The sequence below is a fragment of the Plodia interpunctella genome, chromosome 21 (genome assembly GCF_027563975.2).
Source record: "Plodia interpunctella isolate USDA-ARS_2022_Savannah chromosome 21, ilPloInte3.2, whole genome shotgun sequence".
Classification (NCBI taxonomy): domain Eukaryota; kingdom Metazoa; phylum Arthropoda; class Insecta; order Lepidoptera; family Pyralidae; genus Plodia; species Plodia interpunctella.
Genome location: NC_071314.1, coordinates 2413953 through 2429691, shown reverse-complemented (window position 1 = coordinate 2429691; position 15739 = coordinate 2413953). Strand labels below are relative to the sequence as shown.

The following is a 15739-nucleotide window of genomic DNA, read 5'->3' as shown; positions in this document are numbered from 1 at the left end:
ACATTGAGAAATTAACACGTTTTTTCTTTTACATTATTACAGTTTTTTCAGTCTTTTGTAAGACTGAAATTTAAATGGACATTTTAAATGGACCAGGAAAGTGACTGATTGGTATCCGAGAAATGAAATGAGGGAATGAAGCCGGCAAATAATAAGGTTGTAAGATGTGTTTGCTGGCGCTGGAGAAGACTCACATTAGACAGAGACGAATGTAGAAAACTGAAGGCGTATATCGCAAGAAAACCTGTGACTAGTACAAAACTAGGGAAACATTATATGCATTGTATTTGTGTAGCAGTAAGAAACAATGTTTTTATTTTATTTGTTTTTATTATTACATTAACTACGTATCAAGGCATGTAGCTCGATGTCTAGAAGGCTCAAGCTGATTTTCGATCTGTAATATTATAGTTAATTCATATCGTATCCAGTTGCGATTGCGATCAATAAAAGTGCCAAAACTGTTCTTTCATCTGGCGAACCCGGGAAAATGCCGCGCATGCGTCAAGCAGTGTTGCCAGATCGACACTGAAATTAGAGCCAATTTATTGTAAAAATAATGAAACATAAATTACAGTTTTCTTTATCTTTGGTCTAATCGTATTTGTACAAATTTTGGTACCTTTGAAAGATCGCCAGCATTAGTAAAAGTATAAGTAATATGAATATAGGTAAAAATACTTGATAATAGTGTATATTTGTTTACAGCGAAAGAAAATGATGGTTTTCACTGCATTATTATTTTGCACTAATAATATACATTTACCAGATGTCACAGTGTTTTAAATTAAGATGTGTTTTAGATAAATAAATATAAATTATATCTATACCTACCTGTAAAAATTAATGTAATAAGCATTTTAACGCTAACATTTCGTTTTATAAGATGCATACGAGTATGTTTGATACCTATATATTTGTTAGCGTTGTTACTAATACTACTATTATCCATTGACATAAGATTCTAAAAATGTTTTGAAAAGGAGAACAGTCCTCATTAACTGGCAACACTTTTGTCTTAACGTCAAAAACATGAATCTGGAGCGAATTTTCCGCGTAAATAATCTTTAATATTTAAAATTATGAATGAAAATGTTCACATTTTGAAAGATTTTGTATTAAATACGTAATTTTATGACGCTTCTGGATAATACGCGAAATTTTGCGCTATTCTGTGACGTTTTTCATAAAATATTAAGACTAAAGTATCTGTCGTTGATAGCATAGTATAATGTGTTCATTTAGGTATTTTTGAATTGTTATTTAGCTTATAATATTGTGAAATTTAGTCTTCCGTGTAGTACGTCATATCTTGGGCTTCTTAAAAGGTTGTGCTTTATAAAATTGAAGAAATTACGTACGCTATAAAAGGTAAGGCTTTCAAAAACATGTTCAAAATACAGTTATATGTTTTGTATTAGAATTGTGTCACAAGCTGTATAAATAAGTCATAACACTTCTTGTACTCGTGCAAAAAAAATACATCGAGCATTTTCTGAACATCCGATGGTCAAACGATACTGTAACATTTAAATTCTAGTATACCTAATTATTAAAAAAAAAGTCATGTACGTGTAGTTTGTCTCTATATATTTATCTAATATATTAAGGTGTCCTCTCCATCCCGTTACATACATTTTTTTTTGGAACGAAATCACTTCTGAGCTAAAATATGGCTTTACGACACAGCCATAGACCATTGATCATATGCCCAGGGTCAGGCCCACTTTCCTACTCTTTCCTCTCCACTTCGCATGAACTTTTAAGTCACTAGGCACGCAGATATCCTTGATGACATTATGTTAGCAATATTCTGTTAACCCCTTCAGCCAGGATCAGCCGGATATTTTAACATTACGACCGATTAAAAATAGCAATGAATCAGATTTCGTAAATGCCTTCCCTTTCATCGTTTTCCATTATCGAAGTTACAATAAAATGCGATGCTTTTCACGAATCTTTGTTCAATATCAAAGGTACCCATTTTCATATCTGCGCCGATATCGAAAACTTCAACTGCCATTTACATAAGGCATAATTTGTGAATTCTCCGCACAATTTATTTTATAAAGGTTCAATCCGCATTTCCATGTCCCCCCCCTTTCGGCGATGATTTAGGAAGATGCTTATGATTTAATAGCCTGGGGAGTTATGATGACAAGGTTGCCTTTAAGTAAGAGACAGAGCACTTTAGAATTATTACATTTAAATTTTCATATAAGTTTGCCGTGTTAAAATTTAGGTATGCGTAATTACTGTACTACTTTCATGTTACTTCCATCCATTTTCTTACGTGCGAAATAAATCGTCAAATTGAAGCCGTGAAAGTAATTTAGTTAAATTTAATAGCGATAATAAAAGTATACGCGAAACAACCGAAAACTAAACGTTCAAAGGAACAGCACGGATTGTTGATGGCGTCGCTTGTTCATTCAAATGTTGAAAAATATTGTAAAAGGTTTAAAAAATATTTTCATTTTCAGTCGCCGGGTAGCAAATAATCAGTTTATATAATACCTACGTCAAACTTTAGTTAACGAAAGTAGAACTTTATCATAATTATAATTTACTATTTAAATGCTACGAAAACTTTAGTATTCCTTTGGTGAAAAGAAATGTTAAACCCATCAAAAATGTTACAGCTTACGATCGTACAGAGAGCGTAGTTCTTTCTTTGATACACAACACGAGTTAACTTGTTAGTGAGTCTAGTTTGGGAGTTTAACTGCAAGTAAACTTGCTAACGATGCGATTTCAGACTACAAAGACAGACAAAGCAGACTAGCTACTTTTGGCTATTAAATAAAAATACTTTTTCGATCTGAAAACTCTGTCCATCAGACAGAATATACAAGACGTCGACGATTACAATAATTAATTCTAAATGATTTGTGGTAAAGAACTGGCAAGTGTGTTAAAGAGATACTTATTTGACGATAAATAAACATAGGTTCTTATATATTTGTGTAAATAAATAAAATCTAGGTACCTGTGTGTCCACCCGATGAAGAAAATCCTCTCTGGGATATCTGACGCCCTGGATATATGACATGGACATAAGTAATTTTAAAACTAGCCTTTGAATGCTTTATGATATTTTTAGGCAAAATAGCTTTGCGTTTTTCTGCGCAAGTTAAAGTCAAAGTTGAATGTGCAACTCACCCTTACATATTTAAATGTTGTACCTAATTTATAAGAACAACACGAATTGAATCCTGTATCAGATGGTAATTTTGTGGCCAAAGTAACCAACTTATAGTTCTCACAAAAAACCAAAATATTCACTTGAAGTTGGTGTAAATATTACATTTTGCAGTATTTAAATGTTCACAGGTTCATGTCTTAGTTTGATGTACATAATGAGTTGTGAGTTTTCACACTAAATACTAATGCTAGCACTTAATAGTGCAAGCAGCTGCAAGCATTTGGGATTTAGGATTTTAGCATTTAGGAAGCATTTATGATATATATATTTAGGTACAATTATTATATTAAAAATGCATATAACCGGATATAGGACCGTTGGAGGACTGCAGGAATAGTGTTAATGGATCCTTTCTGGCGATGAAAACAAGGTCGTCCCAGAACGACATGATCAGATATGGTTGCGTCAAATGAAAATTGGATGAGTCACGTTACGAACAGGACAGGTCTGTTCACCATTTAGCGTAGAAGAAGACCTTACCCCACCAGTGGGACACTTTGAGAACAACTACTTTGGTATAATAAATAAATAATAATAAATAAATATATTAGGACAAATTACACAGATTGAGCTAGCCCCAAAGCAAGTTCTATACTTGTGTTGTGGGATACTAAATAAATAAATAAATAAATAAATAGATACTAACTCAACGATACTATATTTTATAATATATACATATATAGATAAACATCCAAGACCCGGGCCAATCAGAAAAAGATCATTTTCCATCATGACCCGACCGGGGATCGAACCCGGGACCTCTCGGTTCAGAGGCAAGCACTATACCACTGCGCCACCGAGGTCGTCAAAAACATAACTTCTTTCGAATCACCTACGATTGATTATGATTTTTTTATTGACGTAAAAATTATGCTTCATAAATAGCTCGTCTGCTAAGTCCTAAGTGCCAGCCGTTGTCATGGCAATGGAGTTGCTCGTTGTGGAAGACGATGCCAATTACAAGACTGAATGAGGCTTTTGTATCCATAATATAAAAATAAATATACTAACATTGTGAATAGGCAGTAATGAGGTAATTATATCCTGGATGGTGCATCGAGTTTTTGTAAGTAAACGCAGATTTCTATGGAACCTCAATGTGATTGGTTTGCTTCGTCTCACTGAAAGAAGAATTGCGAAGCCACTCTAGAGTGGGTAGGCTAGTAGCTAGGTCTAGACCTAGCTCCTGATTACGACAGAATTTATCTAGGGCACATATGATACATTACAAATCTCTAAGATGAATTTTTATCCCGATTTTCCCAAGATTCCCAAAATAACTCGCAAATATTCGTCTCGGACAAAATATTGTTCCCGTGGGAAATAGACGCTGGTAAAGCATATAGGCTAGTAAACAATAATCCTACTAACAGCTTAATACAAATAATAAATGAGTAATCTGGAACCATTATTTATTACGCCACTGACTGAGTTTCACGATGAAATTTGTTCGGAGGAGTGTGCGGTTTTAGGTTATAAAATAATTCATCGAAACGGAGACGGAATGGAGCCTCCGTCTGTAACTACTGTTCTAAAATAACTTTTTGAAAATTAACACAAATTCTTCTTTTTTATTTTCCTTTCGCAGATCTACTGGAAGAAATTTATATAGAAATAAGTAGTACCTTTGTACTTAGTTTCCTATTTTGCAAGTTTTATCTTGGATGTTTATCTATCTATATATGTATATGTTATAAAATATAGTATCGTTGAGTTAGTATCCCATAACACAAGTCTAGAACTTACTTTGGGGCTAGCTCAATCTGTGTAATTTGTCCTAATATATTTATTTATTTATTTCTTTGTATTTACACTGTTATGTTGCGTGTACAAAAATAAATAAAATAAAATTTTCATAAATTCTTTGATGTGATTTGTTTTTTATCTTTGGGTGTTCGCCGTTGTGAGCGCCCCAAAGACCGGGGTCAACATATATACATCTTACTGAAAACTCCACTGTGACTTCACGCCCGGCCGATTGCCAGACGTCCACCGTCCAGGAGAATGCTTTACTTGCCTAAAGCTTTCTTCTTTGCGTGTAGATTACAAATACAAAAACGCTACTCTTTTATCCCCTATTCACCTCCTACGCCATCGACAGGATATGGTATGGAGTCGTTCTGTTACTCGTTAGGGCGGCTTTTCTTGATCATGTTTTATTGGAAAATATACACGCTCTGCGTGTAAATAATCATTTTGGTTTGATTTTGATATCAGAAAGCAATTTAGTCAGACAGGAACAGGACAGAGAGAGAGAGAGAATATTCTGTAACAATCATCAACTATTTGTAGATGATTGTTACAGAATATTCTCTCTCTCTCTCTCTCTCTCTCTCTCTCTCTAATCTTAGCGTTTTCTCAGTTTCTTCCTCCGCCAATGAGCGTCGGAGGCCATGGTCTACAAGTGAAAAAGTAGGAACCCGTATTCGGTTTCCTAATTTTTCACTTACGTACTGAATTCGGCATCTATAGATGCTAGTCCATTGTCACATATAAATAATACGTATGTTATAAATTGATTATTGTTACAGAATACATAATGAGGTATAAGAGACGCACCTCCCAAGCTACCAGGAACTCCAGGCATTCTGACAAGAAGTACACTATACGTAAGTCACATTTTTTATTATTTTCAATGAACGGCCAGCACTAAGTTTCTATCCATGGTTCGATGGACATAAACACAGATACAGAAACAATCACAACAACCCCAAAACCGCAGGCAAACATCTGTGATCACAAGTATTTGCCCGCGATGGGAATCAAACCCAGGACCTCCACCGACCGTGGTGACAACTACGCTACGGAGATCATTATTTTAGAATTGAGTACTCTTGATAGTATTCTTGTCTGATAAGAAGCAAAAGTGAGGTCGTGACTCATATGATTCCTTTCAATCTCCTTTTCCGCTTATTTAATAAAGTCGACACTTGACTGGTAGTTCCGAAATTTTAGTACCTAAGTACTTACTTTGTATTTTAATATTATTTATTTTATAATATGGCATTAAAAAAGAACTGTTAATGTTAATTAATGAAAGTAAATAATAATGCGGCCCTTGTAGTGACTATAGTGTAGGAGCGCCTTCTCAGACAGCGGCGAAGTTTTATTCGATACGAGTAGATCAATAAAACGAAAGTAGTTATTAAAAAGAGACAAACAAGGTAACAGCTCCCAAACCCCAGTTGTTTACAACGTTTCAGGTTTCATTGTTACATGGCGCCTTTGATTATATATTTTAGTCAGAGCTTGATTTCTGCTCCACTGGCCCAGGGCCAAACTGTTACCGGCGGCGGTCAGGCGCCACACTGAAAGCGCTTCATGTAAAAACAAAGTCTTATTTCCCTCAAAATTTTGCTACGTTTCGTTTGAATTAGACATACATTCAAATTCAAAATTCTTTATTCATTTTTGGATAATATACATCATTGACATTAAAAAAAGCCTACTGCCGACTTCAAAAGCGCAAGTGAAGAAGAAGCGGCGCAACAAACTTCACCGCATCTTTTTTTCTCCAAAGACGTCAATTAACAAATGCACGTCTTATACGAATATTAAAACACGTGTACTAGCGGCCCGTAAACCATAATCGAATCACTTAAAAAAACCCGCATCAAAATCCGTTGCGAATGTTTTAAAGATCTAAGCGTATAAGGACAGATAGCGAGACGTGACTTTGTTTTATAAGTAGCTACTACTTATGTATCGCATAGATGTCTAGGGATGCCTTATCTTCGAGATCGGCTCTCCTCATCCGTGAGGATAACAAATAGAAAAGAAGTTGAGGTAGGTAGATATGAATCTACCTACCTCATCTTCTTTTCTATTTGGGTTTACCCCTTCTGCCGGACACGGATGCCATGCTAATGACTAGGAATCACCTGAGAACATGGTAGAAAGATCGTTTTTGTGAGACCCTCAGCATTATCATCTATTTAGCACGTCACACTATTATTGTGTATTATTGTGTTTAAAGGATGAGAGAGACGATGTAATTTCATTTCATTCATTACAAGGTTCTGTGGCAAAAGATCCTAGGCCACAAAATCAGCAATGCGCGTGTGACAGGTGTTGCATTGGTCCATTGGTTGCGGTGGTCACGCACCATCAGGAGTGATCATGCCTGCATGGAACCTATAAGAAAATTAGTAATTCAATTGACTATATCACGATATACACAGGGAGGTACTATCTTAGTTCAGTATATTGTACGTAATTAGGCGCACCACGGCATGTCAGGGATAGATGAAAATTAATTCAAAACCACTATTTTCAAACGAAAACAAGCCATAAAAGTGTGCAACTTAGATAAAATCGTGTTGTTAAGTAACATTTACAAGTTAAATGGGCATCTATACAACTGGAGAACTGCCAAATGAGCCAGGCAGAGTGGCGCCGAGCGCCTGGGGACGCCGCATAGCAATATACGCGAAACTGATGCATGACGCTTTGCTCTTAATATTAATTCAGTATTTTAATTAAATATAAACTAAATTGCTACTTCTTTTTTCATACATTTTGTATACAAACATAGACTTAAGGATCACAAGGGCAAAAATAAATGTATATATAATGTAAACCTTCCTTTTGAATCACTCTACCTATCTATTAAAAAAGCCCACATCAAAATCCGTTGCTTATTTTTAAAGATCATAGCATAACAAACATAACATAGAGACAGACAGACTGTGAGAAGCGACTTTGTTGAATAATAAAGTATTGATATTTAGTTAAGAATAACATCCTTCTAAACAAACAATAACTTAATACGCAGACAGACTGGCGCCCTCCCGAGAGGTAGGTATGTATCTTTTACCAAAATAATATATTTTTATTTACGTTGTTTTTCTGTATACAGAGAGGTACGGTCGACAACACATTAACATATCCCATATCTTAATTGAAAATTCACCACTAGTCAGAGCGCCCTGGGAACAACAACTAAATTCCTATGTAAACAAACTCACGGGATGCAACTAGACTCTTAAAAGCGTCTGTTAAACTTTCACAGCTTCGCCTTCAGAAACACGCTGTATGTTTTACTTGTGTGTTTGTTAACGTCCTCTGAGAGCTTTTGCTCTGTGCTTTCATAGCTGCATATTTAACTTGTGTCTAATGAAAGCTGTGAATGAAAGCTTTAAAGTGGAAATACACATGCTAGTAGCTTACATACCAGCCACGTGTCATTGTATTTATTTAATAAATAATTAATAAATAAATGTTCATGCCATAGCAGATGAAAAAGTAGGAAAGCGGGTCCTTGGCTCCCCACTCAACGGCAATGGAAGGAACCAGGAAATCGCTCAGATGAGTTTATCAGAAGATCAGTAGTTATTAGAGTTAAGGTTTTCTGCCTCTATTGGCCATAAGTAGATGCTATAAAAGAATTAAGTAATTTTGGGACTTTCAAAACAGGCAGACAAATTATAGTATCCAATATTACATAGATCTGCCATAGACACGCAAGAAAAGAAGAAAAAAATTCAATACAGTATCCCAGAAACAACTACACTATCTGCGAAGGATTGGCATAAATATCACAAACTTAAGCAATGTAATAGATTCGCAAGGCATCCGTTTTAATTCACAGAATTGTAGCAGCCGGTAGATATCCGAAGTTCGTGTCCAGAATATAATTATCGTTGTCAAAGGGTAGTTCTATTTACTCTACCTTTTCCATTAATTTCCTTTGGCCAACCATAATATCATTAAAACTTGGTTCAGCTGTCACTTCGGCGGCCATTAAAGATGGGAAAGTTTGCATCAGTTACAAGTTACAGAGGTGGTAGTATTGTGGACACTATTATTAAACATTATTTGAGTATGCTATTATACTTGCCTAGGTACTATATTGTAACGGCTGGGAAATTTATTTCCCCACCTTAAGAATATAGTCTAACGAACAGATTTTACGAAATAGGTTAAGAATATTTACAAAAACAAATGTTATCACCACGCTGGTGTATTTCACGCCGATATTGCTATAGAGAGAGAGAGAGAAAGAGAGAGAAAGGGATGATGAATGAATCATCTTATTAATTTTTTTTTTAATTTGCGTTTCACATAGATTTTTAAAAAGAAAATTTGCGTTTTTCACTATTTATCATCACAAATCCAATCACGATTTTCATGTCTCTTTCATCAGATTCGAGCGTTTTCCTGGTTACATTATCCATTTTCCTACATTTTTCGGCCATTCATCCTCTCTCTCTCATGAGAGTAGATCGCTCCAGCCACTGCGGTCCTAATAAACCTTTTCATGCCTACGAGTACTTAGGCGATTGTGTTGATCTGAATCTCAAAAGAAGAAACCGAAAAGCTTCAGAGATCGCAAGGTACAAAAAATAATAAATATTTACATACTTATTTAAAAATATTACTGTAGTAGGTGCCTTAGAGATTGTCAAATTGAATCCTTATCCTTATCTAGTCGTTAGAAAGTAATTTTCGCACAAACTGGCAACAAATGATAAGGGGATGCTTCCCGCCGTCCATTAAACTTTTAATTAATACGAACAAGTTATAAAGTTACTGATTCTGCCGTTATTTCAAGTAATCGTATTATACATTTTAATTGGGTCGTGTTTTTCTTAAAATATTATATATTATCGGCCCGTTCCGACTTCGCTCGGGTAAAAATAATAATAATAATAAATTATATACCTAAACCTTCCATAGGAATCACACTAAATATTGGTAAAAACTAGATGAAAATCCGTGCAGTATTATTGAGTTTTTTCGCGAACAAAAAGACTTAGTCGGCGAAGGACTTTGTTTTATAAATGTAAGTATAAGGATTTCGAAAAAACATTAACAAATTTTGTGAAGTATGACTTGATCAACCAGTATTGTTTAGCCATTGAGCGTCGAAGCCCAGAATTCGCTTCTCAGGTCCTACCGACCATTTCTCATGTGTGACGTAGCACGACGGAGTGCAACTGAGCAATAAATATATAATAAATAAATATATATATTAGGACAAATCACACAGATTGAGCTAGCCCCAAAGTAAGTTGTGTGTTAAGTGTGTGAGTGTGTCGAGACTTGTGTTATGGGATACCAACTCAACGATACTATATTTTATAACAAATACATATATAGATAAACATCCAAGACCCGGATCAATCAGAAAAAGATCATTTTCCATCATGACCCGACCGGGGATCGAACCCAGGACATCTCGGTTCAGTGGCTAGAACTTTACCACTGCGCCACCGAGGTCGTCAATGGGGCATGGGTCTAAGTAGGTATTTTAGTATACTGTGGCTTGTTGAATTTTGTCCATAATAATTATTTAAATAACTATTCCGCCCGTGCGGACTTTATGAAATCGTATTAAAGTTTAGGGTGTCCAAGAAATTTTCGGACCCCAAACTGTTGAAACTATCATTACTGTTATAATTAATACGCTTGTTGAATAATATTAAAGTTAAATTATTATTTTGGGGCGATCACTAAAAGCAAAGTTCAACATAATTTTTTCCTTATTTACTTATTTATTCTAGGTTTCGTTATTCTTGTCTTTGTTGTGGAAAATTTGAATAACTAAATATTGATTTAGGAAATATACCTGTCTAGTTTTATTGCCATAGCTAAATCGCTTGAAAAATAGTAGATTACCTACCGCTAATGTGACCTTTGATAATAAGTCATTAAGTGCATTATCTTCTCCATTGGGTAGAATTCCTCAGGTACATAATACAGTTTCGCGTCTTTCGTAAAAGTTGACTGATGCAAACACCACTCAAAATTGTTAAACTGCGCGGGAAGATAGGCACGTTCTTTTCATTTAATTACCAACATGAAAGACTGAAGAATGAAATAAAGAGACATTTTTATACAAATACATTTTGTACATGTGTTTTGACAAAGCCCATCCTGGGCTGGAGCCTAAACTCGGAAAGACTTGTTGTTTCAGCATTCCAAAATTGATAGATATCTAGGCCAAATAATAATGAATATATTTCAAAAATGCAGCATTCGAACCTCTTCAGCGCACGAGAGCAGTGAGAAATTGCAGCCGCAAAAATGCACGTTGGCAATCTCGAATGTGCGCTTGCCAAGTTCCTTTGGCGAATTGGAATCTTTTGGAGTTCTTATTTCGAATTTTACCTGGTCTTTTTTCCAAAATGGCACCAAAATGCTTATAGGTTAATGTTTGTTTGTATGTTTGTAATATTGTACACATGTTAAATGTGTTATTTATACAATATTACTTACACAACAAGCTTTTATATTATACATTATTTTATCACACAATTAGAGCTTACGCAACAAGTTTTACTTCGAGGAAACACATTTTTTTCGTTTTGGACGTCAAGTTATATAAGGTTATGTGAACGTATGAATTTAAAATGATTTTATGTAAGTTAATATGCTGTTGAACGTGATATTCTAAGTACATTCATGTCATGTACAGTCAGACACAGACAAAGTACAGTCGACCGTACTTAAGTAAGCAAAATTAATTGAAACAGATTTAATTTATCAATTTACCTCACGGTGTTTTCATTTACTGAAGTAGATTTAAATCTAAGACTTTTCGAATCACAGGTGGACATCTAAACCATTACACAATAATATTTTAATTACCTATCAATCTGAAGGCCTTGATATTTCCGTTTCAAAATGTTCCCTTGAAATTTCCGCCATTTTGATTTCAAATCTCGCAAATTGCTCAGTTCTCAAAGGAAATAACCAGATGTCTCAGAACTGGCAACATTATTGAGGACCTCAAATATCATTGAATATTATTACTCCGCTACTTTGATCATACGCCTTTGATGTTTGAACAGGCAGTGGTGTGAATATTGGGCACAGTTATTTATCCGTAATTACCTTTATTTCATACTAGCTTTTACCCGAGGCTTCGCCCGCGTCTATTTTCCACTGGAAATGTAGTTTATAAGACACGTTTACAGTGTTTACATATAGTACTTAAGTTAATTGCAGTTGCAGTTTAATGCAATACATAAACGCCAGTTAGCAGCGAACACGACACTTATTTTCATTATGGAAATTGTTGGCTCTATTCTATTGAACTAATTAATTAATGTATTAGTTTCCAGTGTTCCTTGCACTCGGATCCACAATGGATGAAAATTAGTTTCGTTTTCTCTATGCTGGATATTATAAAATAAAATAAAAATCATCGTACTACTTCTCGTAGTACTACTGACATCATACTGAAAAACATCATATAATATGAACGTCATAAAATAAATACTTATGTTATATTCAATGAAAACTGCACATATTTAAATTTGGGTGAAATTTGGTATTACATTTGTATCCATGATCCGTATCATCCAACAGATGAATATTCTCTCTCATCTTCGCGTATTCCTATTTCCTACATTCGAAGCTGCGACGTCCCAAACTGTATAATTTGTTAGCTATACATACCGATCTATCAAATGATAGGGTAAAGTTACTGTTATAACAGTTATATTCAGCAGATTCTAAAGCAGAGGTTAAAAACTGAACTTAATTTATTTTACGGCAGTTACCTTGATTAAACCAGCTGGGTCTCTTAGTTTTACCGGTTAATTACGGTTTTGCACACAACGCAGGTGCTATGAGAGTTAATGGTTTAATTAAAATTTATGACAGTTTCATGATAATAACTTACTTTAAAAGCAGATTTTTATGAATTTATCATGTGGCATTATGAAATGAAAATGAAAAAGAGAATGAAACGTTGTTAATACTTTTAAAATTTGATCGATTTTCGTAACAAAATTAATAAAAAAGTTTCGATGCAGCGGACAATTTTATTTATGATATTTATTTGTTATTAAATCCTAAAAGAAATATTTAAGTACTTACAAAGATTTTCTATAAAATAAAAAGTAAATATTTTGGAGATTCGTTTGTTAAAATATCAAAAAATACATCAAACACGACATTTGAAATGGGATTAAAATCGGTTTATTTCGTTCTTATATCCGCAAGGTTAATATACAAGATAAAATATTTTAATATTCTTAAGTCCTATTGAAAATGGACAAAAATATAGGAATAGCATATAACGACAGCAATATATTTAATAAATAAGTTTCTACATAATATCAAAACCATATGACAGTAGATATACTGCATGTAATTATCAGGTATTCCGTACAAAGTAGGTACTTATTAAATCCACGACCAACTGTAAATAGCTGAGGCATGACAATAGGAGACCTTTTGGTTTTGGCCATTGCTGGTACAAAATAGGTTAAATAAAAAAAACCTGTTCCATGTTTAACTTTGCAATCGTTAAAAAAAGAAAATGTCGCCAGGGAAAAATAGAATTCGCGTTTTGTACCCCAATCACGTCCCTTTTTGTGAACCCCGATTGAGGTCGAGTGGGGACCAGAGACATAAACACAGGTTATGTCGTAGGGGTTAGATGTTTAGGTACGATCCATTGGACCCCTTGTGAGGTATTTGTCAGTGGTTTTATTAGCACCGGCTTGTACACGTATCTTAATATATACGCACGGTCTTCAGTATTTGCACAACCCAATAAAAATGTATCTTCGATTGCATGGGCGCTTTCAGTCTTAGCACAACGCAATAGAATAAACTCAAGTTCTTTTTATATTACTTGCTAGTTTTTGCCCGTAGTTTCACCTGCGTTAATTTCCCACGGGAACAGTTATTTTTCCGGGATGAAATGTACCTTATGTCCTTTTCCATACTTCAAACTACATGTATGCAAAATTCAAGAAGATAGTTGAATAGATAAAGTGTGAAGAGGTAACAAACAAACAAACTTACTATTATAATATCAATTTACATTTCCGATATTAATTAGGATTGCATAAAGAACTGACTCGACTACATTATTGTGATATACAAGCAAGCATATATCTTATACATGAGTTTTCAAGATTCTAAAATAAATGTTCTTGCGTTTTAAAAAGAAATTCGAACAAAATCGAAATTTTGTAAAAACATCACATATTTTCGTTTTTTTTTTTTTAATTTACCAAAATTTCTTCTTGGTTTTGTACCAAAAGTATCTTCTGCTTTACTATTAAGTATTCTGTGGCCACCTCGTGTTTCACTTGTAATAAAAGTTACCCGTAGTTGTTACGTTATGTGTACGAACTAGATACACATACAAAGACTTAGGATAGTAAAGATTGTAGTGGGAAAACTTTTGTTGGAACGATTGTTTTAGGGTTCCTTACACAGGTTCCGTACTTCGAAGTGTAACAACATAGAGACATGGGTGCAGGATTAAAAATTGAATGAGCAAAAAGTAGAAAGTCAAAGAAAAGTTCTGTCATTATTATTATTATACATATTATAAAACAAAGTCCATTGTGTCTGTTCGTGATAAACTCAAAAACTGATGCTTGGATTTTAATGCGGTTTTCACCAATACATAATATAATTCCAGAGGAAAGTTTCAGTGTACCTATCATAATTATTATGTTTTTACACTTGCGAAGCCGGGACGGGCCACTAGTGAATATAATGTAATTCATACCTTCAAAATTGTATTATAAGGGTGAAGTATATTCGTTTGTTTAAAACGTGTTGCAATTAGAACGGTCGACTCTACGAAGAGGAAGAAGATTTTTTTTAGATATTGATCAAAAAATATAATTTTTTCGAAAAGTTTAAAAAAATAAACGATTAAAAAAGATACGAACTTCGCCCTCCCTTTTAACGCTAGAATCGAAACTCTATCCTAATCAACCGACGGACATATTTGCAAATAAACGCTATACCTTCGCTACAATTTCGCAAAAAATATTCCGTGCCCTCAACCCTATTCAGGAAATGAGGAGTGCGCGTGTTGTGCGTGAGGTATTGCAGATAAGGCGAGTGTCTTAAGATCGTGTCACGTCCCGCGCTGAGAATAAAAGAGAGTATTTTCTTCTCCCGGATTATTTTTTGTCGAAATATTTTGTGAATGGAAACAAAAAGAAGCGATACCTATAGTAGTTGCTTATGGTATATAATCAACTCTTTCATCTTTATATGTTTTAAGTTACTTTCGAGGCTGTGACGCCGTGTAAAAAATTGTAGATTCTGCTTATTTCCAATCAGCCGCTGACATCAAATCCAGGTACTTGGGAATGCAATTATTATTATCAACTGACTAGGCTACTCTCTCTTTCTCTCATCTGAGCGCTTTCTCGGTTTCTTCCCCAGCCGTTGAGCATCGGAGTCCAGGGTCTGTTCTCCTACCTTTTAGGCTTCACTTTGCACGGTCGTCGGCATCCCTAGTTGTCAGACCATTGGCACGCACATCATACTTGACGACATAAAAAACTATGTTCGTCATATCTATCGTTTCGCATACAAAAAAGAGAAACGCGTATTAGAAAATACACGTGAGGAAACGGGACAGAGTGCTAATATCTTTTGTCTCTCATCGTGTGCCTCTTTACAACGTCTATCTCGCCGTTTTGTACGAGATAGGCCGGAAATTGTATGGAAATGTTCTCATTTGGTTGCGCTAGCTCGATCGTTGTCTTTAGTTTTCTTAATCTTTGGTGCCTAGGGTTCACTTTCCTGTTATTTTGAACACCC

At 34.7% G+C, this 15739-nt stretch overlaps 1 protein-coding gene across 1 annotated transcript in view; it reads left to right on the top strand.

The window, feature by feature from the left end:
• Positions 1-1039: 1039 nt before the first annotated feature.
• LOC128679384 (uncharacterized protein) overlaps positions 1040-15739 on the top strand; it is a 41737-nt gene continuing 27037 nt past the window's right edge. Inside the window, exons 1-2 of the mRNA XM_053761577.1 lie at positions 1040-1371; positions 5737-5814. Coding sequence (XP_053617552.1) covers positions 5745-5814 — 70 coding nt within the window. The 5' untranslated portion in view covers positions 1040-1371; positions 5737-5744. The remainder of the gene's footprint in view (positions 1372-5736; positions 5815-15739) is intronic.